Below are 26,608 nucleotides of genomic sequence, written 5' to 3' on the forward strand. Positions count from 1 at the left end.
TCGCCAGCTCTATAGAACAGAGCACTGAATCATTTAATATTTGTCATGTATTTTTGCTCTGCATTTTAATCAGGTGCAGCTAAATTACCTTATCAAATCCCAAATATGTCTGCAATGAGTAGTCTGTAACACACACACACACACACACACACACACACACACACACACACACACACACACACACACACACACACACACACACACACACACACACACACACACACACACACACACACACACACACACACACACACACACACACACACACACACACACACACACACAAAACCTCCAGTTCCTTGAATACATTTCTAGCAGTTGTAAGCTGTCTTAAGTGCCACAGAGGTCTGTGTACCAACAACAGGAGGAGTTTGGGCTGCAGTGTACGTACATGTGGGGTTTACTACATTAATAAGCTGTTCTCACACCTCTCTGCACTTGCGTGTGTGTGTGCGTGTGTGTGTGTGTGTGTGTCATCACACAAGCACAGACTGCAGGCTGAAGTCCCAGAACGGCTCAACAAGCTTAATACCATTATCAAGATTTACAGCGATGCTCTTGCGGGACTTACATCAAAATGGTTGGTGCAAAGCACAGACAGAACCCATGCCCCAATTAGAGAGCCTGAGGAACGACAGTACGCACAAAAACAAACATGCGGACACACAGAGGCACACAATCCTATTCTCCTACAATCTCTATGTCTCACTATCTTTCCTTCTCAGACATTTTGCATATTCACAATCTCTTGAACGCGCACACACACACACACACACACACACACACACACACACACACACACACACACACACACACACACACACACACACACACACACACACACACACACACACACACACACACACACACACACACACACACACACACACACACACACACACACACACACACACACACACACACACACACACACAGCTCCCCCTTGGGACAGTGCCTCTGGCCTTTACGAAAAATGCTTTAAAAAAAATGCTGAAATGGTGGAAATGAGGAAAGAAAGTGTGAACAAGAGCGAGCAAGTGAAAAAGGAAGACGAGGCCAGAGCAGCATCCTAAACAGCTCAAGATGGACCAACCACAGCTTCAAGCCACAAAGTCAGTTTGGCAACATTAAGTGGTTTTCAATTTAAAAGTAAAGTAAGTAAGTTATATTTGTTTATAAAGAAAACATGGGGATTCCCAGAAGTCTTAGCTTTACCGACATTATGTTTTCTTCAGTAGAGCATCGTTATTGTTCATTTGCAAATGCTTAAGTTTCCCATTTGAAGAATCCCACGAACCACTTATTTCCATCTAAAAGGAAAAGGACCGATTCAACAGTGTCTATTCAAGGCAGCTTGAATCAGAACATGTTTAAAGATGCGGCACACATGATTATGTGCATCTTTTCTAAGTGTGTATGTGCATGTATGTGACCATGGATTGGTGTGTTTGCAGAAAACCAAGAGAAGCTTTAATGATAGCCCAGAAAATGCAGTGCAAGCATCTCCCTCTGCGAGTCAAACAGAGATCAGTATGACCTCACAAGATGTGGGAAGCGTTAAAATGTCTGAGGTGCTTTGGAGTCTCTGTTTGTTATAATGTAATAAAAGACACCTAATACTAGATGCTCTCAGTGTCAGTTCAAAACATCTTGATGATTCATTATTGAGTGCCAAAGCGTTCTGTAATTCTCCTTTCACAGAGCTTTGGCATGGAAACAAATGACCAATTTCAATATTGAACCACCATGAATAATTCATGAACGCATGTGGGGCTTTAGGCATGGAAATTTTGAGACAGCATAACCTTGTGTAATATCAAAACAGCTTGTGATGAATGGCAATGCACTATGTGCAATGGATTCTTTTGAAGCCTGGGGGATAGCACTTCAAAACTTAAGAGCAGGATCACAGCTTGAGTATATCCTTGATTCAGGTACATGTATGAAAACGTGATCAACACAGTATTCCAGCACCACGTGGTACTCAGCAGCCAATCACAATAATTCAAATACTGCAATGAAATGATACATTTTGCATATGAAAGTCTTGAGTCTTTTTTTCAAAGATGACAAAAAAAAAAATCAGTGGTAATTGAAACACAATAAATCAGACATGTATTTCATAGATGTGCAGCTTGGGTGAGTTTGATGTCTGAGGAATAGCTGCAGACTAATTGGCTGAAAGATGTAATCATCAGTGTGAAAACTACATACATGTCCGAGGCCTACTTTGACTTAAACAATGAGTAGTATTCAACCTGGGGTCTGGAACATTCTTCAGAACTAACTGCAAAACAAATAAATCTATAATAATAATAATAATAATAAAAACTTTATGGTGTCTGGAGAGAACTTCAATAACTTACAAATGCTTGCATTTTAGAATTTCCCAACTTTACTGTGTGGCTAAAAGTCAGTGTCCTTGCTCGTGTGTGGCTTTGTTGTGATGTCTTTATTAATCAGAGATGAGATACGAGAGGCTCACCTGATTAGTTCAAGGCAATCTCAAGATGTGCAAATTCAATTTTGACAACCTCAAAACCACTTCGACAGAGCATCAACCCCCAACAAAGAGAAGTGATGCAAAAGTAGAGGAAGTTTAATCTAGGCCCCTTTTTCTTGAATACGACTTTCTATTTACTTTGTTGGGGACAACAATGTGTAATGCCCACAAATGGACTCACCACAATCACATCGATAAACAGACACGCACGCGCACAAATGCATTCCCAAAACAGAAAACAATCAATGTGGGCCAGTCACAGTTCAATAAACAGACTAAACAATGTTGCTCCATTATTACTGTCTTGTTTAACCAACAGCACAGGAACATCACTGAGAATCAATACTCAACCATGCGACAGTCTCTGTGTGTGTTTCTAACACAGAGAAACAATGCCTGCGTATGTGTGTGTCAGACCCACTCGACGAAGCAGCCAGCAGGAAAAGGTCCTTGATGATTAAATGTCCACTTAAGAAGACCTCCGTGATGTGTGTGTGTGTGTGTGTGTGTGTGTGTGTGTGTGTATTGTTTTAACAAATTATACATTTTCAATATGGGAGCAATGGTAAATCTGCCTTGATTGATTTTCTAGTGGCAAATTGGTAGCAACTCTACAGAACCTGAACACACTTTGTTTTCATTCCCACAGAATAAAGGGTCTTGTTTAGGTTATTGACTTGAGATAAAATAGGGTCTTCTTAACCTGAAATAGCACGTTATACTGAGACAACCTGTGAACTTCTGCCTGATTTAAAAAGCTTTGGTCTGGATAGGCACAAGGGGCTCTGAATAGACGTTGATAACAAATCACCACAATTGTTTCTTTTTCTTCTAAATTGTACTTAACCATCTGTTTTTGTCCTTTAACCCTTCATCTCCCAATCTGACATTCAAGGACAGGTCTCAAAGTTTAGCAGACTGTAGCTATGTGTATAAATGATTTGTTTACACTCTGTTTCACTTGGTCAAAAAGTTCTATACTTTTTTCAATTCTTGTTGTCATAATCTACAGATGAGAATGAAAGGGTGAATATGTTAAGCTATGTGATAGACATATGACCCATATCATAATAAAGCATTTGCATTCGTATATTGTTTACAGTATTAATTCACTTTAAAAAATTAGGGAAAAATAAGTTAAGACCAAAGACTCCTCTGTGGCAATCTCATCATATCAACAAATTCCAAAGTCCGGTTGAATATACTTAACATATCTGCATGACAAGATACCACTTGAAAAATTATGTATTTTGTCATTTTGAATGACAGAGCCTGCAAGATGTCATTTATGATAGCTGGATTCACCCAGCCTAACTTCTCTAGGTCACTACACAGTCTGCATAACCCTGATGGCACCAGCCTGTCTGAAGCTCTAAAGCATTTTGTTATCTTAACTCTGTCCTCTGTAAATAATTCATCGGACACACCTCTCCTGCTCGGCTCTGAAGACCAAAACTGATGGAACTAAAGGCTTAAGGGACTTAAACTAAACTCTTCCACAGCACAGTGAGAAGGAGACCTATGATGGGAAGAGGTGGACTGTTTCTTATCCCTGAATTCTGCAACATATGTGTCTGTGAGCTGAGGATGAAGGACAGGCTTCTGCTCTGAAACTTAAATGTATATTACAAAAGTGTGATTGAAGTTAAGATTTTTAATAAAAGAAATTAAAAAGCAATCTATTATAAGTTTATTCGTAATTTCCTTCATATAAATTAAGCTCGTTAACCATATCATTTTTTGTGACTCTAAGAAAAAAGCTGTTACAGCCATTACATACATACATGAGGTGAGAAAGCTAAATATATTAACATAAGGCAAATCTGTAAATGAAACCAAATTTTGTATATATTTATTTATGAAACCGGATGATACAGATCAACCTGTGAAATTAGAAGCGTGTCTCATCAACATAAAAGCCTGCATGAGTGTAATGTTCTGCTTCTAGAGACAATGCTGGTAACTGATCGGGGTGTTTCCTGCCTTCAGAATGGATGGATGGATGGATGCTTTTTGGGATGAAAGTCAAGTGAACTGACTGGCTGCCTTCTGAACATGCTTTATTTGTGACAAGTTTGTTCAACTTGAAGCGACTTCAATAATGCAGTGGAAACACATCAAATGGTACCACAAACCCGGGAACAGGAAACAAAATTTTACCACACAACTGACAGGTTTTCATTACCAGCAAGTCTTGGTTCATTTTCAAACTAAAAATAAACTTTTGCTAGTTGTTAGTTGACCTGAGGCCAAAATGGCAGCCCTGCCCTCATTTTCTGACAAGACCTCAGCACCGAGCAAAGATAAACCAAAACCCTGGAGGGCCCCAGAGGAAGAAGCAACACAAATAACCACAGCAACAATACAAGGATTTGGAGGAGCTAGAGGGAGCCGTGGGCATTGTCTGGCTTTAGTCAGCTACTTTCTGCTTCTTTTGAAAATGTTTCTTGGGTGTGGATGACATTTCTCAGAACAGAGGAGGGAGAAAAACACTTCAAATGTTTCCGCAAACTTTTCCTCCTTCTGCCTTTTGTTCAAAGTTTAAATCTCCCTTTCCCCCAGGAAGGAGAGAGGAGGGGGGAAAAAGAAAGAGAAGGAAAGAGATTCAGACCAAAGCAGAAGAAGATGAGAAAGGGTAAAGAGGAGACAAGTGCAATAGGATGTAAAAGAAGGACAAAGATGGACGGGGTGTTGAGAAAACACAGGGTGGCTCACAGACGCTTGATTCATGTTCTTTGATGTGGTGGAGTAACCCTGCTGTGACACCATGACACAAGTCTAGTGCTCATTCATCTGCTGTCACAGACAGTAACCCCATATACATGATGTCATTGGCACGAATACGGAATATATGGAATACAGATGGCCACATGCCACACAGTGCACAGCATGAAATATATTTCAACAAGTAGGCAACAGCGGTGTGATTATGTGCAGCTGGTACAGTTGCGAACAATTTATTTGAGGTACATGTCCAGGAATGATGTGGTGGAGTTCAGTGGTGAGGGGCATTTATGAAACACTAAAAAAGAAAGAGATCCACAAATGTATGCAGAGCTGGACACATTTATCTCCAGATGGCAAGATCAGATGACCAGATGGAAATGTGTGGACTGACTATAATGTTATCGCTTTTAGAAAAAGCTATTAGATTTTTCTTTAAATTGAATTTGTGTACTTGTAAAGTTTTGTCAACTACATTATAAATAATGAGTTGTCACAAGAGGTACCACACAGTGTCGCTTCAAAGCAATTTATTCCTTCTATATAGTTGTGATTTCTAGTCCCAGTTGCAGCAAGAAGGACATCCATCAAAAACCTCTTGCAAATAGCAATAACTTCTTGTATTGAACTCTGCAAAAGAAAGCAGAGGAACAGATTCTTTTTTCATATATAGTTGTGATTGATATTAAGTCCAACGGGTAATTCCAAATCATAAAAGCAGGAGAAGGTCCAACCATACATTTTTGAAACGTGTTCACCAATAATAAGCGTGTGTGCTGGTTGCTTTGACTTGCACTCTTTATTAAAATGACAGCATTCAGTCTGACTATGGCGTTGAAGGCCTTTGTGTGCGCCACCATTTACAATCCCATCGTCAATAGTCAGTAAATAAATGAGAGAGAAAAAGAAGATGGATATTATTAATTATCATGAAATAGTCCCATTGTTCTGGTAAATTAAGCCATAGCAATTAAACAACATCATCATATTTAAAAAAAAAAATGTATGTCTTGTTTATTGACAAAATGTACAATTAATGCTTGAGCCAAACATCACTGGTGAAATATATAACATATGAGTTTAGAAGGGACTAAAACACAGGTAATTACAGGAACGGATGCACATTCATTTTGTGGATATGGTGTAGACAATAGAAAACGACAATTGACAGGAGGCTTTTCCCGCCTCAAAATCCAACTGCCAAAATATCAGACACGGTCCAAGAGAGTGACAGGATACCAGAAAAACCTGCCAACACCACAACACATACTGCATATGGAGACACAGAGTCTATTCACTGTCATACTTTAATTGCCAAACTCACCAGTCCTTTGCCATTTTGTGTGTGTGCTTGTTGGCTACCCTGTCTGGAAAACCCCCTGTATCCCTGCATGCTGGTGTTGAACGGGTCGCAGACACTTGTCCCTCAGTATAGTGTGTGTGCGTGTGTGTGTGTGTGTGTGTGTGTGTGTGTGTGTGTGTGTGTGTGTGTGTGTGTGTGTGTGTGTGTGTGTGTGTGTGTGTGTGTGTGTGTTTCCCCAGTATTGGCGCACTGATTGAGCCACATGTCATTGGACACAGAGCCAGTTTATGTTTGGAAAACCGTTGCTGCACCACTACACCAGCTGCGCCTCGGGGAGATGATGATGACAGCCACAGAAAAAAATTCAAAAAGCGGAGAGATCTGACTGAGGTGAAATGATGTGGGTCCAAAACTCTGTGAAATGAGCTGGATGCTCATCTTTGATATGAAACACCTGTGTGTCACTGCGGTCTTTTGATGTACTTCATTAAAAGGTGGAATAAAGTTTCCTGTCTATTGGGAATACACTCAATTGTTTCTGTATGAAGAGACTTCATAATCACAGCTTTGGTTGCACACAATCTGTGTGTGTGTGCCCCTTAAAAATCGCATGTTAATACAACAAGACGAGAAGAAACAGGAGAAATTCCTCCAGCCAAAAATATCCAAATAGTAAAGTCAATGTAATTTTCAAAAAGCAAATAAAGTTATTGGGTCTTTATTATGTAAATTGATACTGAACTCTTTAATCCACTCATGTGATTAAAGGTGGCTATATATAAAAAGTATGTTGGTTATTTATTTATTTTTTGAGATGGGTTATAGAAACTATTGATACACTTATCTGTTCAAACACAGCATTGCGCTACTGTATTAATTCCTTGAATCCGTATTTCCTTCTAAACTTTCCCATTATAGGCCAAGGCAGAGCCTGATTTGCCAAGGAGATGGGTGTTTTAGCCAATTTTGTTGAGTCATCCACTCTTTTGCAGAATTATTATCATCAATTGTGGGATGAAATCTATCTTCCTCGCACATTGATTATAGCCTCACCAACAAAGTGAACCAGACAAGTTAAAAACAACAACGTACTTTTCACTCTTGGTAAGAAGTTCATTTATGTTAATATCTAACTTCAGATAGTTTCACTCATACAGTATATCGTGTCGTTAATGGCTATTGGGAGTCATACCCTATGGAAAGAGTTATTGGTGGATGGTAGATAGTTGTTCTTTCTGAAACATAATGTCATCAAGGTATAGTAAATGCAACTGCAATCATAGTGATGGTACTTCACTGTGGCTTATTTCTCATTTAATTCTCTTACTTTCCTTATTATACTTGCATTACACACAGTTCTGAAAATGTGTCTTGACATAAACTAAGTATTAGTTTGAACCTGAACAAGACATGTTTATGAGGTCAATCAATGTCTCTAAATTGATTAATGTTATGTTGTTAACTTTAAAGTTTTACATTTTTACCTTGTCAACAAGACAAATATATTTAAATCAAACTGCTGTTTATGTATATACTGTATAATATGTCTAATTTTTGCGAGTACGTAAGACTTTTCATTAGGCTTAAATGATGCTGGATAACACTGATATAGATGAATCCATGCCCTTGTGATTGAAAGCACTGCTGCTCCAGACAGAAAAAGTGTTCCTCATTACTGACTAACTTGTTTACAACATCAAAGAAGAGCAGCAAATTCTTTGATAAAAGACTGCACGAGAACAGGACATTATTCAGACTGCTGCACTCTCCTTTAAAGCTTCAGTGTTGTTTTAAGTGGAAAATTATTGCTTCTAAAAGTTGTACTGTCCATTTTGTTAAAAAAAACAAAAAAAAAAACATAATTTCAGCATGAACTTCATGTGTTCGTTTTGTGCCGTTTTATTCTTTCCTCACCAAATCCAAGGTGTGTCTGTGAGATTTATGTAAAACTGCATATAGATTTTAATCAGACAGTTGAAATAGAACCATGTGACCCCTCCGTGTTTCATGTGTAATGTTCCACATATCCTCCACCTTTGATTTAAATGTGGGGCTATATTGCAAGTTCGTGTTATCATAAATGTATAATTAAAGTGGGGTAGTTTAAATCACTTAAGTGAATAATTTAATAATATGAACTTAACACTGTGTTTCAGTTACCACATTAACAATATAATTTATTATTCAAAGAATGAAAAAAATGTATAATTGTTAGTGAAAAGGCTGCCAATTTTGAAAATGAAAATATATTTACAGTTTTCCATCCAACTATATTTCAAATTATATTAGATATATTCCCCCAGCCCATGATGGATAGATGTTCCAGCTTAAGAGCCATTTTCAAAAAATTGGGTTTTCAGTGGCTACATTTCAGAATGTACTATATAACTTTCAGTTAAGTAAATACATTTAAAATTAAAAAAAAATCCCCTTACTGCTTATGAGCTGGCGTTACCCTGTCAGATCCTGGGGTATAACGGTTTTATCAGTGCACATGCGCATACATGCTGTCTGTTGCATTTGCTCCTAATTTGAGTTGAACTTTTTCTATATTTTAACCTTTTTTTCCATCACTTTGAATTTATTCTTCCAGGTGTGTTGGTGAGGTTTTCTCTGCTCCATCCACTTGTTGAAGACATTTATGGAAATATTATTTTATTTAAATTTAATAAAGACTGTCTTTCCTATTACTTCATTTCATCATAATGTGGTGAATATGGTTAGTTAATATTCTGTAGTCCTTTATTCAAATTTAGAATCTACTCTTCCTGGTATCAAGGCTGCTCCATATTGAGCTGTATGTGACAATGACTCTGTCTTGTTAAAGTTTTTCTTAACGTCATATCATGTTTTCATCATATGGTTAACAATTAAATTTGTGTTTGTTCATGCAGTGTCTCCATTGTATTTGAAGATAGGTGTAGAAGTGGGAGTAATTCTAATCTATAAATCTGCATACCTTATTTCATCATTAGATTTAATTTTCTTCTGTGTCTTTAAAATCCACTTTGATCCGGTAAAATACTTTTACTGAGAGTTCCTGTCTTCTGGTAGGTATTATACTACAGTTTTATTTTCATCAATGTTAATTACACATTTTAAATGTCTTTTTTCCCCCCCAGTTGTGTCTTGTATACAGTCTTTTTACGCTTTTGTGTATGTTTTTTTAATTTAATGTCACTTGGAGGAATTGTATCAACTTGCATGAAAAGGCTCTGTAAAAGAAGTTTAAGTGATTTTTATGAACACAGACACACACGGGCACACAACCAAAGCAAGACCTTTAAACATTACTAAATTAATTTTGTCTTGATAAATGTAAATTGAGTTGTACTGTACTTTGTTTTGAGAGCAAAGCAAATATAAATTTTGATTGTACAGCTGTATCTGCCTTGACCTGAACTCTTTACAGACTACATAAATCCATAGAAAGAGAAACACAAGCACCACAAGGAGAAGGAAGTGTGAAAATGGTGACAGTGAGAGAAACATCGGGGGTCAATACCAAAGGTTGGTTCCTGTTGTGGTCTTTTGTTTATTTTATTATTTTTGTTTGTTTTTTTCACACATATCAAACATTGTAAGACGATACAGCTCGGACAGCCTGTGGGCTCAAAGCAGCAGAGCTACTGCGCGCGCGCGCACGCACGCGCGCGCGCACGCACGCACGCACGCACACACGCACGCACGCACGCACGCACGCACGCACGCACGCACGCACGCACGCACGCACGCACGCACGCACACACACACACACACACACACACACACACACACACACACACACACACACACACACACACACACACACACACAAGAATGAAACAAAGTCTGTGTGGGAGGGAATCAATGAAAACAAAGCATAGCTGAAGCATGCTATAAACAACAGCAAAAAAACAAGTCAGTAGGTCTCTACTTTTATAGCTGCACTGCTGAGTCACAATGTCGGTCGAGCACAATAAAAGCTGACTTCACTTGGAGGTTGATGAGATGCTGTGCGCGAGGAGATATGAAATTTCTCAATCATTCAAAAAAGCTGTAAAGCCTTCATCTATTGACCTCATCATCACCCTGTTTAATTCTAAGCCTCTTAGGAAAGACACGTTCCTAAAAAGTAATACTGTATCTATTTTTTTTTTCTGCCCACAAGCTGCTGGCCCATTGAGGTAGCAGCAAATAGTAGACCCTTGTTTGGTTTCATCTACTCTATCTAATAAAGAAATTTAGTGGCATAATGCCAAAAGAACTATAATATAGCACAAAAAAAAAAAAAAATCAACTCAATATCTTGGATGACAATTGTTTCCTTGAAAACAACACCAAGGAGACAATTTGTCAGAGTACATGGGAGGAAGATCAAAAATATAATGTCCAAAAGTCATTTATTTCACTTCAATATGACACAATACAAGAGTGGTGAGTCTTGATTTGTGTCCGTATTTTAGCTTTCTCATTCCATTCAGTAATAAAGTAATTTCCCTCTACGAAAAACAGACAATCCACACCAAACCAATGCACAGGCATTCAAAACCATGCTATAAATGCACAAGCTATGAAATGCACACCATCACAATGCAAAACTAAAACCTTTGGGAAAACTATGTCCAATCTGTTCTCCACCCTATGACAAGGCACTGTGTGACGAATAAATTCACTCCAGCCTCTTATAGAAACATCCAGACAAAGGAAACCAAGGCACAGATGATTTTTTCATGAATTTAAAATATCCTATGCTAGAAGTAGAATTTGACACACATAATACAATCCAACTTTCGAAACAAACTTGTGAATAAGACTTTTAAGCTTCCAAATTGTTTTAAAATTAAATTGATCACTTTATATTGGACAGAAGCATAGTGAATATTCAGGATATCTGCTACACATTGTTTCTTTGTTTTCTTATCTCATAGATGGGTTCAAAATTAACCCTTTCCAGTTATATCAATTGCTTGTTGGCATTATCTGACTAGTGAAAGATCCTGATTCATGTTAGTCAGGGAAAAAAAAGAAAAAGCATAAATGTATATATGCTTCCTCAGGCCAAATAAATAAATAAAAACTATTTATTTTATTTGAAATACAACTGGAGCTCACAAGGTCTACTTGTGGCTAAACTGTGCAAACAGGTAGCTTATAATGAGGCCAAATGATGTGAAGTGAAAATGGCATCCTTTTCTCTGTTTACGCTAAAATGGCATGTGAAGTGACTGAAAACAGCTTTCAAAGTGCAGCATTTTGAAAACGCGCTGCTCAACATGTTTGTGTAAATGGGGAAAATGCATTGTTTCTAACAGCGTACTCCACGCGTGCCCAACGGTCATCATCCATAGCTTTTTCTGCAGATGCACAAGAAGATAGATATCAGAAACAATACAGCATACCAGTCTGTGGTTTTCACTTTTGAATCTGACAACACCTTTCTAATAAAGTGTACTAGTCTCCACCATCATCTGGATCACATGCATGGAGACAGTTTTCCAAACACCAGATAGTGATTAGGCCCAAACGGCAAAGAAATAAAGTTTAAAAGAGGCTTGATTGTTTACGTTGTACCGTTCCGTGCAAACAAAGGTGGGTGTGTTACGGAAACACAGACTAGTGGCCTGACAAACAAACTACAGAGTTTTCAATATTGCTGTTGTTGCCATTTCCAGTGAATTATGATTGATTAAACAAACCCCGAGGGTTCTGCTTGAGCAACTTTGCATCTCAGCAGCAGCAACAAAGTTTCAGGATTAATTTGACTCGAGAAAGTGAAAGTACAGGTAACCTTTTTCAGCCAAAATTGGCAAGAGAAACACCAAAGACTTTGCTATTTTTAATCACAATCTTTCACCATTTTTAGGTTACGATCCCACAGACGACAGGTCACTGTGGGTCCCTGAGCAAGACCATTGACCCCCAGAAGCTCCTTGGAGCGCTGTGTCCTGTGTGATCTGTGGTTGCCTACTGCTCCTAGCATGGATGGTTAAGGTGAAGTATAAAGAGGATGGGTTAAAGAGAGTTAAAGATAATACAAGATGCTTTCAACAAATCAAATTTAGTCACTGAGGCCACAAATGGTTGTGAATGAACACCCGCTGACTTAGGATTATTAATAACAATCTGTATTTGAAACTTAAACTTCACTTTAACTCAATCAAAACCAATAAAAGGGGCTTTCTGATAAATCTATCCAAAATCAAACATCTATTTTTGAGTAAAAACTAAACTCCCAGTGTCCCATCCAATCTTGAGAGGAGGAGCACACAAACAGTAAAAACTGTGTCTGAAAACAAATCCACAAATGTTGCCTCAGGTCCTCATGAGCTGAGGTAATTCCACCCTGGTTTTAGCCTGAAGTGGTAGCCATTGCCTGCTTTAATCACAGCCCTAAAAAAAAGGGGGCTGTTTTCAAAGTGAACATGATGCACACATCACAGCTTCTGGAGATGGCAAATTCCTGCGGTGTGAAATAATTCAGTCATCCCCTTTTCTCACTGAGAACTGTAATTAATCACGATCCCTGCAGTCTTTCTTGCACTTCATGTCCTCACATCCAAGTCGCAGCATCTTACCTGCCTTCCATTTGCTAAGCTTTGCTCTGCCTGTGTTATTTCTGAAGCCCTGCTTCTTTCACCCTTCTGTGATCACCTTTTTTTTTTTCCTGGAGAACAAAAGATTTCAAGAGAGAAGAGTTTTATGGTGGAGAGTCATTATTCTCTCTCCTTTCTCCACCTACAGTGGCTTCCTACCTGTGGTTCTCCAGAGGGGGAGAAAAAATGCTGTGTGAATGGATAATTCTGAGGAAATAACAATGTGATATTTCATCCACATGTGCACACACACACACACACACACACACACACACACACACACACACACACACACACACACACACACACACACACACACACACACACACACACACACACACACACACACACACACACACACACACACACACACACACACACACACACACACACACCTTCAAGTGTGCCTCGTCAGCAGAGTACTGCCCATATTCATTAGCCACTTAGAATGCTGGGTTGAAATGAATCAAAATAAACTGCTTACACGTAATCTTGTCATACACAAAGTAAAACAAGGCTTGATATTACTCTGGTTTGGAGCCAAAAAGTTGAATGAACTTGAACGAGCATTCATGAAGGAACATTGTATAGGATAAATGAGTGGTTCTGCCTTTTTTCTACATCTGAATCAAAAGTCTTAAACAAACTTAATTTTTGTGATTTTCACAATTATGCATGTGTACCATGTCTTTTTCCCCTTAACCTACATGTGGAGCAGTACAGTAATCTACAGCGTGACCAAAAACCTTTCACAAAACACACTAAACCTATTTTTCACGGCATACTGCAAAATCACAATATACTCTTTCAAAACAGACGAGGCTCTTGTGTCTTTGTGTGCACATGTGCAAAATGCAGACGTAAGCCAAAGAGGTAAGAATTTACAGTGGTGATTATTGTAATTATGGTTTCAGGTTTTTGCATTTTCTTTCCGATGGACCACGAGATTACCAGCAGTTTTGGCAGTGAGAGAGAGTGAGGGAGAGAAAAGAGTTACTGTTGGAGGAGCAGTTGAATTGAAATAGAAAGGAAAAGTGAAGAAAAAAAAAACTAAAAACAGAAAGATGTGAATAGGAGAGTGAGTGAGAAATACAGAGAGAGAGAGAGAGAGAGTAACAAAGGAAGAATGCAGTGGCGAAAGATACGAAGGAGAGCGAGAGACTAATCCTTCAAGTAGCTCCCCTACCAGACTCAGCCTGATGGTTTGTACCCTCCTCCTCCTCCTCACCCCAATCCTCCCTCCACACTCAACCAGGAGTTGAATGAGCTTTTACAGTGTGGCTTTGTTTCCTATTAGAAAGGAGTGTGAATGTCAATTTTGAGTAGAAGAGGAAAAACATATTTTCCCTCTTTTTCCTCCACCTAACAGTCTTTCACTATTTCTCAGTTGTCCATATATTTCAAAAACCTGTTTCCCCCTTCTTCTTTTTTTCCCTTCATCTCTTCAACTCCAAAATCAGGATAATGTGCGTAACAAGCTTTCGGTGGAAACAAAAAGAAGCCAGGTCCCAGTATCGTGGACCCCCTGTTGTGGCTCGTCGTCTTTTCCCAACAGTTGCCTAATTACATATTCATGGTGACACCAATAAGACGCGCTTGCTCCAACACACAAACACACCACTCGGCCAAAACATCCAACACCCATCTGCTGGTCGTGTGTCTGCCCTCAAGGAAATGGTCTTTCGAAAGAGGGAGCACATACGTACGAGTCTGCTGCCTTTGTATCTGCGTTGACAACAGTGACACCTGTGCAACTGGGCGCCTCATAAATTTGAGCACTTCAGACATCTGTGCTAATACTGTAAAAACTAACATGTATCTTAAATGTGCAGCCTGTCTTTAATGTGAGTGCCATGAGCAGAAAATCTGGAGACGCAGCAGACTGGTGCTTTGGCATGAATCCAGACAAAGTGTCACAGACACGAGGAGGGACAGGGGATTAAGCTGAAGAGGCAGAAGTTTTGAGGGTTTTTTTTTCTCACCACACAAAGCGTGGGGGGAAAAAGTGCCTCCTGTAATCGCTTGCCTCCAATAAGTGCAGCTTGCTCCTTGTTGTTTCTGAGGCAAATAAACCAACCTGAGCCATTTACTAGAGGTTTTACGGTATCAAATAAAAAGAATATATGGACCATGAAAAGCCTAAGCTGCAAGCTGTGGACAGAAGCAAGGCCTTAAAACAAAGAGATACAGGGTGAGATTTCAATGGGAGAGCAGCTGGCATGGCGTGGAGCTCCATTTCTCGACTTGTCTCCTTCCTTCTTTTCTTTCTTTTTCAATTCCATCCATCTATGTTGGACCCGTGTAGGCGTGTGTGTGGGCAAACTTTCCCCCTTCCTGTGGCTGACTGATGAGACTCTGAACACGCACAAACATACGCATAAAATCTGTTGGAATTTTTTATGAAAGCAGGTGTTACATATTAATGGTAACTGCTAATGTTATCAATTTTTACTGTATGTTATTTTTGTAAATATGTATTATTATGTTGTGTGTCTGCCTGGTGAGTGCAGATGGAAACTAGCTATGGCTAAAATCTGGTACGAAGCATCTTTTCTTCAAGATTAGTGTTTTTGTACATGGTCCCTGAAAAATAAACTAAATCAACAAACACACGCACGCACGCGCGCGCGCACACACACACACACACACACACACACACACACACACACACACACACACACACACACACACACACACACACACACACACACACACACACACACACACACACACACACACACACACACACACACACACACACACACACACACACACACACACACACACACACACACACACACACACACACACACGCACGCACACGCACACGCACACGCACACGCACACGCACACACACAATGTCCTGCTGCTTGTGGGCCCTGTTCGGAGGCACAACAATATGTCCACTGTTGTGGCTTCACTCTAATTAAACAGTGTAAATCTAAGTGGAGAAAGAGGCTGAGTGGTGAGAGACAGTGGTGAAGGCAACAAATAATTTGTAAGAAAAAAAGAAGAGCCGAACGGAAGAATGCAAGCAGAACGTCAGAGGTAGCAGATGGGAAAGATGAAAGCAGGACAGAACATGAGAAAAAAAAGTCAGAGAGAGAAATGGGGACAAATGACAAGAGACAAAAACTGAGCCTATTGACAAGAGCACAAAAATCTGTGGCCTGGAACTCCGAGACAGCCAATCACCAGGCTCAACTGTTTACTTCGGGAATCAGAGATACAGAGTTACTTTTTGCTCATGCAAAACTGATAAAAACTGAAAACAAGATCTCAGATTTAGCTTTACTCAATTTATTTCAAAGGACTTTGAGGAATCCAAAAATGACAGAAGCTCTACGAAATATATGGTGACCTGGCTGCCTCTTTTCCAAGGTGCCCAACAATGTTACAGAATACGTATGATCTGGCAGTTAAGCAAAATAACACAACTTTCAAGGTAAAAACACTAAAATAGGCTTTCAGTGCAAGACTGCATGGGACCAGTGGGAACTATATAGTAGGCCATTGATTGAGAGCAAACAGCGTTTTCTCAGTACAGTCACCCCACACACAGACGCGTGCGTACACATACACACAACTAAAACAAAAAGCTGTGGAAATGAGAGCACCAAACGATGCCTTAGGTTTCACAGGCTATGAAAAATGTATAATTTCAGATCTTTACATGAAACTCTAGAAGGAATTAGGCCTAACAGCAGGAGACACTGAATCACTTTCAGAGCATTTAGCTTTTCTTTCCTTCTAACTCAGCCCTTCTCTTGAGTAAGCGCGCATGCTCACAGACACAAATGCAAACGGTCGGACACAGGCCCACACAGGGACGCATTCCAACCCAATCCATCCTGGGTTTTCCCCCTGCGGAGAGTGAGAGATAGTAAATGGTGCAAGTGGTGTGACGCAGTTTGTCGACACAGCCTTTTGAAAACCACACATCTTCAAAAACCAGGTCTCTCCTTTCCTCAGAGAAAGGCACACCAGCTAAGTTCTCTCCTACTACACAAACAACCAAGGTTCAGACTCTAGGTTCTTGAAATAGGCCAAGCGGTAATTGCTATGTGTTGAAGTAAACCATATACGAAATGCACTGAGCTGTTGGTGGACAGGCAAGGTCCAACATTTCTTTAGACCGACATTAAATGAACCTAGTGGATAGAGGAACACCCAAGGCCAGAGGCATGGAAAAAAAAAAAAGGTCAGTAAAACCATTCAGCTGCTCACAGAGGCCACTGGCTGAAAGCATAGAGATAGGGAAAAGGTGGGTGGAAGAAAAAATGTCTCATTACTGGTCACATTTAAAGTGAAAGTCGGTGAGATGTATGGATGAGTAAGCAAGGAAGAGGAAGGTTTTTTTTTTTTTTAAAAGGTAGCGAGTGCGAGGGAAATCTGCCATCACTAGGCTACCGCTACCAGCAGGAGGGTCTTCTATACAAAACAACCCCAGACACAGTCAAAGACTTCCTTTCACACACTCGCCTGTCTCACACACACACACACACACACACACACACACACACACACACACACACACACACACACACACACACACACACACACACACACACACACACACACACACACACACACACACACACACACACACACACACACACACACACACACTGCAGACAGAATGTAGCATTGTTTGGCCGCAGAAATATCTTGCTGTGCGTGCATGTGTGTGAGTGTGTGTGGCAGTCAGTCAGCTTGTCAAGTCCTAGTGGAGTGATCAAAGCTAGTACAAACCACCCAGAGAGATCTCCCGTCCTCATCTATTCATCCTTTCCCTCAGTTTCTCCCTATCTCCCTCTCTCCCTCTGATACACAAGTACCATCAAATTTTCCCCATAAAACCTGCTCAACCAATTCTACCACGCTGGCCGGAGTACCACAGCCAATCAAAATCACCTATTTAGTTCTGATAATTCTGAGCCCCCCCCCCCCCCCCCCCCCCCCCCCCCCGCCTCAACAAGCACTGAACCCTGAATGGCTGCACCACACCATGGGACGAGATCAGAGCATAATGGGAGACAGCATGGGAGCTCAGGCAATATCATAAGGCCGAGCATGTGCACGTGCATACACACACGTGTAACCAAAGACCATGTGAGCCCTGCTGAAAAACGGTGGCAGTGCCAAGTTCACACAAACGCACCCGGATAAAATCGCGCACACAAACACACACTGACCACAGGAGTTCTCTGGGACCATCCCCAAGCTGCCAAGTCCATGAATGCACAGAGACATACACACCTCACAGAAGCATTTTTAGTACAACTTAACACCTCTGTAAACACATCCTACACACTAAAAACACTGACCTGGCACAAACACGTGAGTAATAACTTTCAAAGATTGATTTCACACAGTAATACTTCAAATCATACTTCTCTATCTATCAATCAATCAATCTTTATTTGTAGGGCAAACAAAAACTTGCAACACAAAGTGTTCAGGAATACAGTATATTTCTAACAAAGTGGGAAAGTGGGAAAGTAACCTGAAATAGATCTGTGTATTTGATTAAACACAACTCAGAGTGACAGAAAAGCAACAAAAGTCACAAAACATTTTTACACAAACACCTAAATGCAGCTGAACGGTACAACCTGGCTCGGTCATTCAAACAAACATGGGGACTCACTCAGACAATGTAGTCACCGTGACACCCATTCATCCCAGACCTACTGTAAGAGAGCTTAGCTAATGGCTTTTTAATAGGCCCGACTGCTTGAGGAGGGGCTTAGTTAGAAGGTGGACACATGCACTCAAGTCGGCATGAGAGCATCTCAACTAACATTACTCTCTTATTGTATGTGCTCAAGTCACTGTGTGCACAAGTGTGTATGTGCACGAAGGGCTTTTCCACAGTGCGACACACCTTATGAAGCCAGGAGAAAGGCATTAACACAGGACAAGAAATTACTTACAGCTTAAAAGAAAAAAGGAAAAAAGAGCAATATATATATATATAATTAATAGTTTTAAAAGAGAACTAGATTTCAAGTAGAAGCACATTGGCTTGAGCCCAGGACATTTCTCCTTGTGTGTGGGATAAGTGTCCTCACAATGGTAAAAACACATTTAAAGAACCTAGTTATGTAAGGGTCCTTGTGAGTGATTACTACTACCCCTGAATATACTGCGGTGCCAGCATCATCCCCACAAACACCATCACCCTGAACATCATTAGTCATGACCCCGAAAACAAACTCGGCTATTAAACTTGCCAAACCACATACTCCGCGGCAGAGTTAAAACTGGAGGCGACAACTGGCCATAAGACACTCAATGATGCATGAGCAGCAATAAACAGCAGGATAATTTGGGTTGAACAACTATTTGTATTCCCCATTCAAAGGCAGAATGCACACAGATACATGAGGTGGAGTTTGAAGGAACCTTTCTATCTGAATGGACAGGGGAATTGACTTCAGCACCGACACACAGAGGATAAGCTAGGTACACACAAAGGAATCCACTCCAACACAGTGAGGTTGTGTTTGTGTGCTTTGCCCCATTCAGTGCATCAACTCACGGGATGACTCCTCACACACAAAGAAACAACTTCAGAGACGTGAGCCAAGTTGTTTGGAAGAGAAAAAAAAACCACACACACTGACATAATAGTCCGGCTGAATGCAGGTGGGCGAGGGGAACAACAGAAACCTAAAAAATAAAATAAAATAGAAGACTGGAGACTGAAGGAAGAACTTTGTGAAGACTTCCACATGCTTGAAAAGCATCAACAGTTTGGATTTTCAATTATCAGATTTCTTCACAAAAATCTGATTGAGTCACTTATTGGTGCCAGCATCCAATTTATCAGCAGTGGGTGCAACCCTGCTCAAATTGTGTCCGTAAATTGCTATGTATTGATTTAACAATAAACCAATAGAGAATGGTCATAATGAATATTGGAGGGAGTGGCTGAAATGTTGTTCCCTGGGGCAACTAGAAAGGTGGCAACAACATCATGTCCAATTACTCTCCAAATTCAGCACAAGGCCAATATGTAATGTCAATAGCAAATTATAGTCTGCATCCTGTTGAAGAATAGACATGTTACACTCGGATATCATTTAAAGAGGCTTTCAGGTGAAATATTAGCTGCACAATCAAGTGTAAAGATTTAAGTTCCAAAGTTACTAAGGTGGTCAAATCTGACTGAAAGTGATTATGATGAGATCCTACTTTCCAACGGACTTACAGAATTCAGAGCAGCTATATGTAACAACAGAAAAGCTGTTTTGTTTTTTTCTATTTTTGTTGTATAAATATTTTAAGATACAAGTTCTTAGTCCAAAGGTCAGAGAGAGTGCCAGAGAAAGATGTTGCCAGGTGTTTTGTTTTTTTCTTTTCTTTTCTCACTTCGGCGTGGAGAAGCCTACTAAATTATGAATCCCACAGAAATATTTGTAACAACAAAAGTAAATAAAACATCGAAACGGCGGGTAAAGTTAGGCTGCCTTGGCCCTGGTTCTTTGGGGCTCGTGGACGGCGGCTTCGGTGAGCAGCTGCATACCGTTTTTCAGAAATATCACTTTAATATTCCTGTTGTGGCGCCGCGTGAATTCACTCCTAATACGCGGAGACTTCTCGTTTTGACACGCCAGCGGCAGCACGGAGGATCTCCATCACCGCCTGATCACGGTGAGTGGGAGATGTGGACCTCGGCAGCGTGTTTCTCACGGACTCCCGGTGTCGGTGTGCGATCTGTAATTGGCAAATGAGCTCGAGGCGGCGGAATGTTTTTTTTTTTTTTTTTACTTCTGCTCCCCCCCAAATCAGAGCTGTTAAAGCGGCGCCTTATATTTTGTCTTTTACGCAGCGCTCAGCAATGAGACGCCGCAAATTGTGGATCCACACTTTATTTTCTTAAATTCAGCTAGTCAATAAGCTGCAAGAATACAAGAAGATAAATCAACGCAATAGTCAGATCGGTCAGCTCTCAAGCTGCTCCGGAGTTTATTTGCGCAAATTACACTCATATTTATGTTATTCGCAGAGGGTGCACTTTTTCCCCCCACGCGGCTTCATTCTCAACCTTTGTGAATTAACTGTGTATAACCCAGGTGTAGTAGATGATTTAGGGTATGGATGCCTTTCGGGGAAAACGTGGGCTGCGAGTTGTGCCCACCGGGCTGGATTTAAGCATATAAGCCGTTTAGACGTCAACATTGACCATAAACATCAACTCCTCGGGCAATTTAGATGGCAACATGAAAGTGTGCCTCCTCTAAAGGAGCGACTTTTGCCTCCCCGTCTTGCCTACTAATTGGCCGTTTCGCTCTTCAGCGGCGAAGGAAACGGTCCATCACTTGAAAGGGAAAAAACCCCAAAAAAACATAAGGTGTCGGCTAATTGAAGCGTTTGGAAGACGATGCGCGCTCTCCTCTTACCTTGGGCGACTCCTGCGTGTACAAGCAGCAGGAGAACCAGGATCCCCGGCGTGGCGCACATTCTCACCAAGCAAGAGCCTCTATTAAGTGCTACTCCACTTATCTGTCCACTTTTACCCATTACAGGCAACGCGTATTACACAGAAAAACACGCAAAACTCCTCCGTCCACGGTGGGGGAAAACCAGGATCCCCCCTCTCTCTTTCTCTCCACCACCACGGGATTTGCTGATGGATCAAACGAGTCCCAAATCAAAAGGGGTACAGCCTCTAGTCCCAACGCCCAAGTCCGTTTCGGGAGGGGAAAAAGCGCAGGTTATGCAGAGACAGAGGTGGTGGAAATAACCGCGGGGTCCCCTCACTGTCAGCGGCACTGCTGCCTCGCTCCTCTCTCCGCTCCGTGCGCTCTCCTCTCTCCGTCTCCACCGGCTCAGTTTACGCAGAGAGAGAGAGAAATGCCACCGCCCTCTGGCTACCACACGAGACGATTTCTTCCACCTCTCTTCTTTCTTCTCATGTGCTACTTCATCGACAACACTGAAAACGAAAATATAACTCAGCAAGTATGACTTTTAATAAGATGTAGGCACATGTGTACTCATTTGTTGCCTCTGCTGTTTCGTCTTGTTCTTATTAACTATGGCAATATTAAAAACATGTGAACCACCTCTCACTCTCCTGTAAATACAAATTTTGTAAGTATTTTTTACTTTACTTTACACACTTAAATTCTTAAATACTACGAGCAATGTGACTTGTATTAACTTGTACTATATATTCCCACTTTATTCTTATATATTATGCATTGCATCTGACTGTGGTTTGCGCGTGTACGAGCTCGTGCGCTCCCGGTTGCCCCTCGTGTGGAGCGAAGCCAGCGACTGTGTTTCTGTACAGCTCACCGACTGATGCCTGCCCCCTGACGGCCACGTCTGCTGCACCGGCGATAGGACGTATTGTGGGACAGACTGCACAGTCCAGCGACAGTTTCATTTACGGACGGGGGTCAGAAACTGCAGATCATCTGTGGTGGGGGTGAGGGCACTATACAAAAACACTTCCTCAGTAATTTGTTTTTGGAGAGGGACCGTTAATAGATCACTAGGAAAGCTGCCAATGGCACAGCCTTACAGCCTCACAGTTCAACTAAGTCAGAGTTTGATTGTCTTATTCATCACAGTGTATTTTATTTGTACTAATTTTAAATAGAATTATATATTGCACTTTTTTCCCCAACATGTAAGAACCCCGCTATTCTCTGATATTTCCCTCTATGTTAACAAACAAAATATTTGGGTAATGCCACTATATCATCCTAATGTAATTGTAATTGTTTTGATTTACATATTTTAGATGGTAATAATTGTAATCATGTTAAGAAAGAACTTGGCTCATTCTGTTTGTCTTATTGACTGATGGATTGGAGTTTACTGCATTAGAAGATGAGCAATTTTTGTTTCACATTCACGGTTCTATTTCCTTGTGTTTGTGCAAGGATATCAATGGTTTTGCTTGTACAAATCTCATCACCACAAATGTAATATTGATATTGCTTAATTATCTACAACCACTATATCAACTTGAAATACTGGACAACTTAAGAAAAAGATAAACACAAGAGAGTCTATAAATAAACTCAAAACAACCTTAATGTATGTGTTATGTGAGATTGCAGTGGGTACACACACACACATACACACGCACGCACACACGCACACATGCACGCACACGCGCACGCACGGCTGCCGTAACTCTCGACAGTGTTGCCGCACAGCCATTTGAGCAGCACGGCCTGGATCATGCATTGTAAATGGCAATAGTAAAATATGTGCTTGGTGCCATTTGTCACCACAGCAGCCCTGCAGCTCAGTGACTACCAGTGGAAGTAGCTGCTACCCACAGGGACCTGTAAAAGCCTTTTTATTCTGCCACTTTATTGGGAATGGGAAAGCAATAAGTTACACAAGAAACATATGGTACACTTGGATATGGATCAGCACTTACACTAGCAACAGTCAATGGCAAGGGATTTGCAGTTCCATAAGGCAGTACAACACGTATATACTTTATATAGACCATCAAATGTGTCAGTGTGGTAAGCTAGAGTTGTGTTCAACTGTAGTTTTAGCAAAATATTTTATAATTGTGTGTAGGTAAGTTCAGCCTGATAAACTTTAAAATTAATTTTAAATATATCAGATGCATTTCATTATGTACATTATACATTAATAATGTTGACGGGTGGGGGTTGGACATTTTAGTTGGTGGCTCAATTGTTAACTTTAGATGAGACCAAAATATTTAATTGGATAGCTATCAATGCATGAGTAAGTTTCCAATTAAAAACAATGATTTTGCATCAAACCTCGTTTCAAGTCCTGAAGGCTATGTTTGTTAACTTTATTTCAGTTTAGAGCGAGGACAATGTGGGCAAGGAGTGTGGTTATGTTATGTCACGGTTACATAAAGCATCAACTGATCCACATATAATCCAATAGTAGCTAATCACAATCACCAACCCAATTGTATCAACAATAACTGGTACATCTTACAAATTACAGGATGGCTGTATGTTGTTAAAGTTTCCCAAATGACAACAGAGATATATTTTGTTTTGGGGTTTTTTTGCCAGATAGTGGACTACTCGCACATACAGTATGTTCTCTTTCTTTTTAGTTTAGTATTTCATCAAATTCGGTGAAATTCACACCAAATTGAAGGAAATAATTGGAAAAATCATGAACTTCACATTTTCACATATTTTTTGTTTACTCCATTAATAAAAGAGATGATAGAGGTGTTTCAGTAGGTAGAGTGAGTCATCTTCCAATCCCAACATCGATTATTTGAAACTGAACGGAAGTCAGCAGGAGCTGGAGGTATTTCATCAGCAAGCATCAAGTGTTAATTTGGGCAATTTACCTAATTCTTATCTTATTTGTATTATTCCTTTTGAAGTGAATGTGTCACTATCATTGTCGTTGTTGCCAAAAAGTTGATACAAACTCAAATTCTTGGAAAGGCAGTTCTATCAAATGTGAACTTGGATCCTATGACTCATTTCTTTTTTAGATTGTTTTTTCCGTGCCAGTGAGATGTGCTTTCTGGACAATCCCACCACTTAAACTGCAAAAGTAAAGTCTGTGTGCGTGTGTCCATGTGTGTGTGTATGTGTCTGTGTGCTTGTGTCCCAGAGCCCTCAAGCTGCAATTGCTACAGGTCACACTGTCTCTGTATCAGACATTTTCTTTGAACGTGAGGATGATCAAAGACAATGCAACATCACTTTATTCATGTTTATCATCATTACAGCGAGAGCTATAGTGTTCAGAAAGTTGAACATGTTTCCCATTGGTTGCTTGTGTCTGCAGCCCACAGCATCAAAGAAGGCAGTGATAATGAGAAGAGGGAGACACCAGACAGGGTACAAGGCTTGAGAAAATATCGTAATTTTTATCATTAGGTTACACTAATTTGAAAAGAAAAAAATATCTATTTCCACAACACTTTGCTGTTTTCAATGTCTCATTTTGATGTTGAAAATGGCCAATTTCAATTTAGACATATGTTCAAATACTTTTTGATTGAACAAACTCCCATTTTCAGGACTATAATAGCTTGCTTTCTTCCTGAGCCCAAGGAGCAAAGTGGTATCCGAATGAATGCAAGTTAGTCCCTGGAGAATTGTTATCACCTTCATGTTGCCTGGAAACCAGTGGCAATTACAAGATAGTCCTTGTAAAACCAGAACTTCTTTTTGCTCACCAATCAACATAAAATATAAATAAAAGCAAGCTACATTAAGTGATGCTATTGGATAGACTGGCCATTAGTCATGCACGTAGAATAAATAAGCTATTTTAATTTTTAATTAAGCGCCCACCTTCTTTTTACTACTTTGAATTGTGGATTTTACTAGAAGGCCACTGATCTGTCTTGAAATATAAAATTGTTTGGGGAATAGTATAGAGCATCGATGGATGGATGGATGATGGATGGATGGATGATGGATGATGGATGGAGTGTAAACAGTCATATCACTGGAGTAGAATTGTTCTAAGCTCCAACACTGCTGGATTTACTTGTTGCTTTCAGCACAGATTAAAACTGTATTGACCTTTTTTTTTTAGATAAAAGTTTGCTTATTCATCAAGATTAAAAGTTACTACATTATTCAATTCCCATTTCTAGTTGGTTGGAATGATTACTCCTTCTTCAACTAGTTTTTGTTTATCAGGCTGTATAAATTCCCTAAATATGCAAGCGCTAAAGATCATCATGTCAGAGGCTGAAATGTGTTCCGATGATAGCAAAACCATCACAGTGTAGAGCAGCGGTCTCCACATTTTTTACACCTCGGACCTGGTGCAGCCCATCGTCTCATGAGCCAGAAGATGGCCAAGGACGATGACGACGACGTATCACGTGACCAAGACAAGTGTGAGTCATAGACAGATGTAACGGAGACAATTTGGTCATTTTTCAAAATAAAAGATTGTTCAGACTCTAATAACTTAAAATTAAAATTAAAATGGAAATAATCTAAGTTATTTATTATTTCTGTGCAGCTCGGTATTAAACGACCCACTGGCCGGCACTGGTCCCTGGCCTGGGGGTTGGGGACTGCTGGTATACAGTATCTGAGATAAAGAATGAAAAAGATTACTGTTTGTTGAGGCGTCTTTTTAATCGCATTAATCTGACAGAAAGAACATTTACCTCCAGCTAAAGCTTTTACTTTGGATTGGATTGGAAAGGAGATCAGTTCTATCACACATCGCTCTTAACCTCCACAAGCTTCCTCTGTACTCTCTCACTGAGCTTGGTATCTCAGCATCTCCCCTCTGCTGATTCACTTCCCACCAATTTGATTGTTTCAGGGGTATATCTCTAAAAATGCTGACTCATTGGTGTGAGTTAAAAGATTGTAAAGGAACCACGTGTGAAAATACTACAAGATTTCTCGATGTTCCAAAACACTTTAAATTAATGTGTTGCTATCAGGCTTCAGCAGAAAGTGAAGATCAATTACTTCCAGTCGACTGTGTCACAGTAAGGAGACAAATGAGAATATGCCGAGGTTGTCTTATTCCAAA

At 40.2% G+C, this 26,608-nt stretch overlaps 1 protein-coding gene across 2 annotated transcripts in view; it reads right to left on the reverse strand.

Moving 5' to 3' along the window:
* Positions 1-21,902, reverse strand: part of LOC308132357 (netrin receptor UNC5C-like) — a 190,375-nt gene extending 168,473 nt beyond the window's left edge. For both annotated transcript variants that reach the window (XM_080499435.1, XM_080499434.1), the window contains exon 1: positions 21,514-21,902. In XM_080499435.1, the coding sequence (XP_080355561.1) occupies positions 21,514-21,634 (121 nt within the window). In that variant the 5' untranslated portion in view covers positions 21,635-21,902. The remainder of the gene's footprint in view (positions 1-21,513) is intronic.
* Positions 21,903-26,608: the final 4,706 nt, after the last annotated feature.

The sequence above is a fragment of the Blennius ocellaris genome (genome assembly GCF_963422515.1).
Source record: "Blennius ocellaris genome assembly, chromosome: 7".
Classification (NCBI taxonomy): Eukaryota; Metazoa; Chordata; class Actinopteri; order Blenniiformes; family Blenniidae; genus Blennius; species Blennius ocellaris.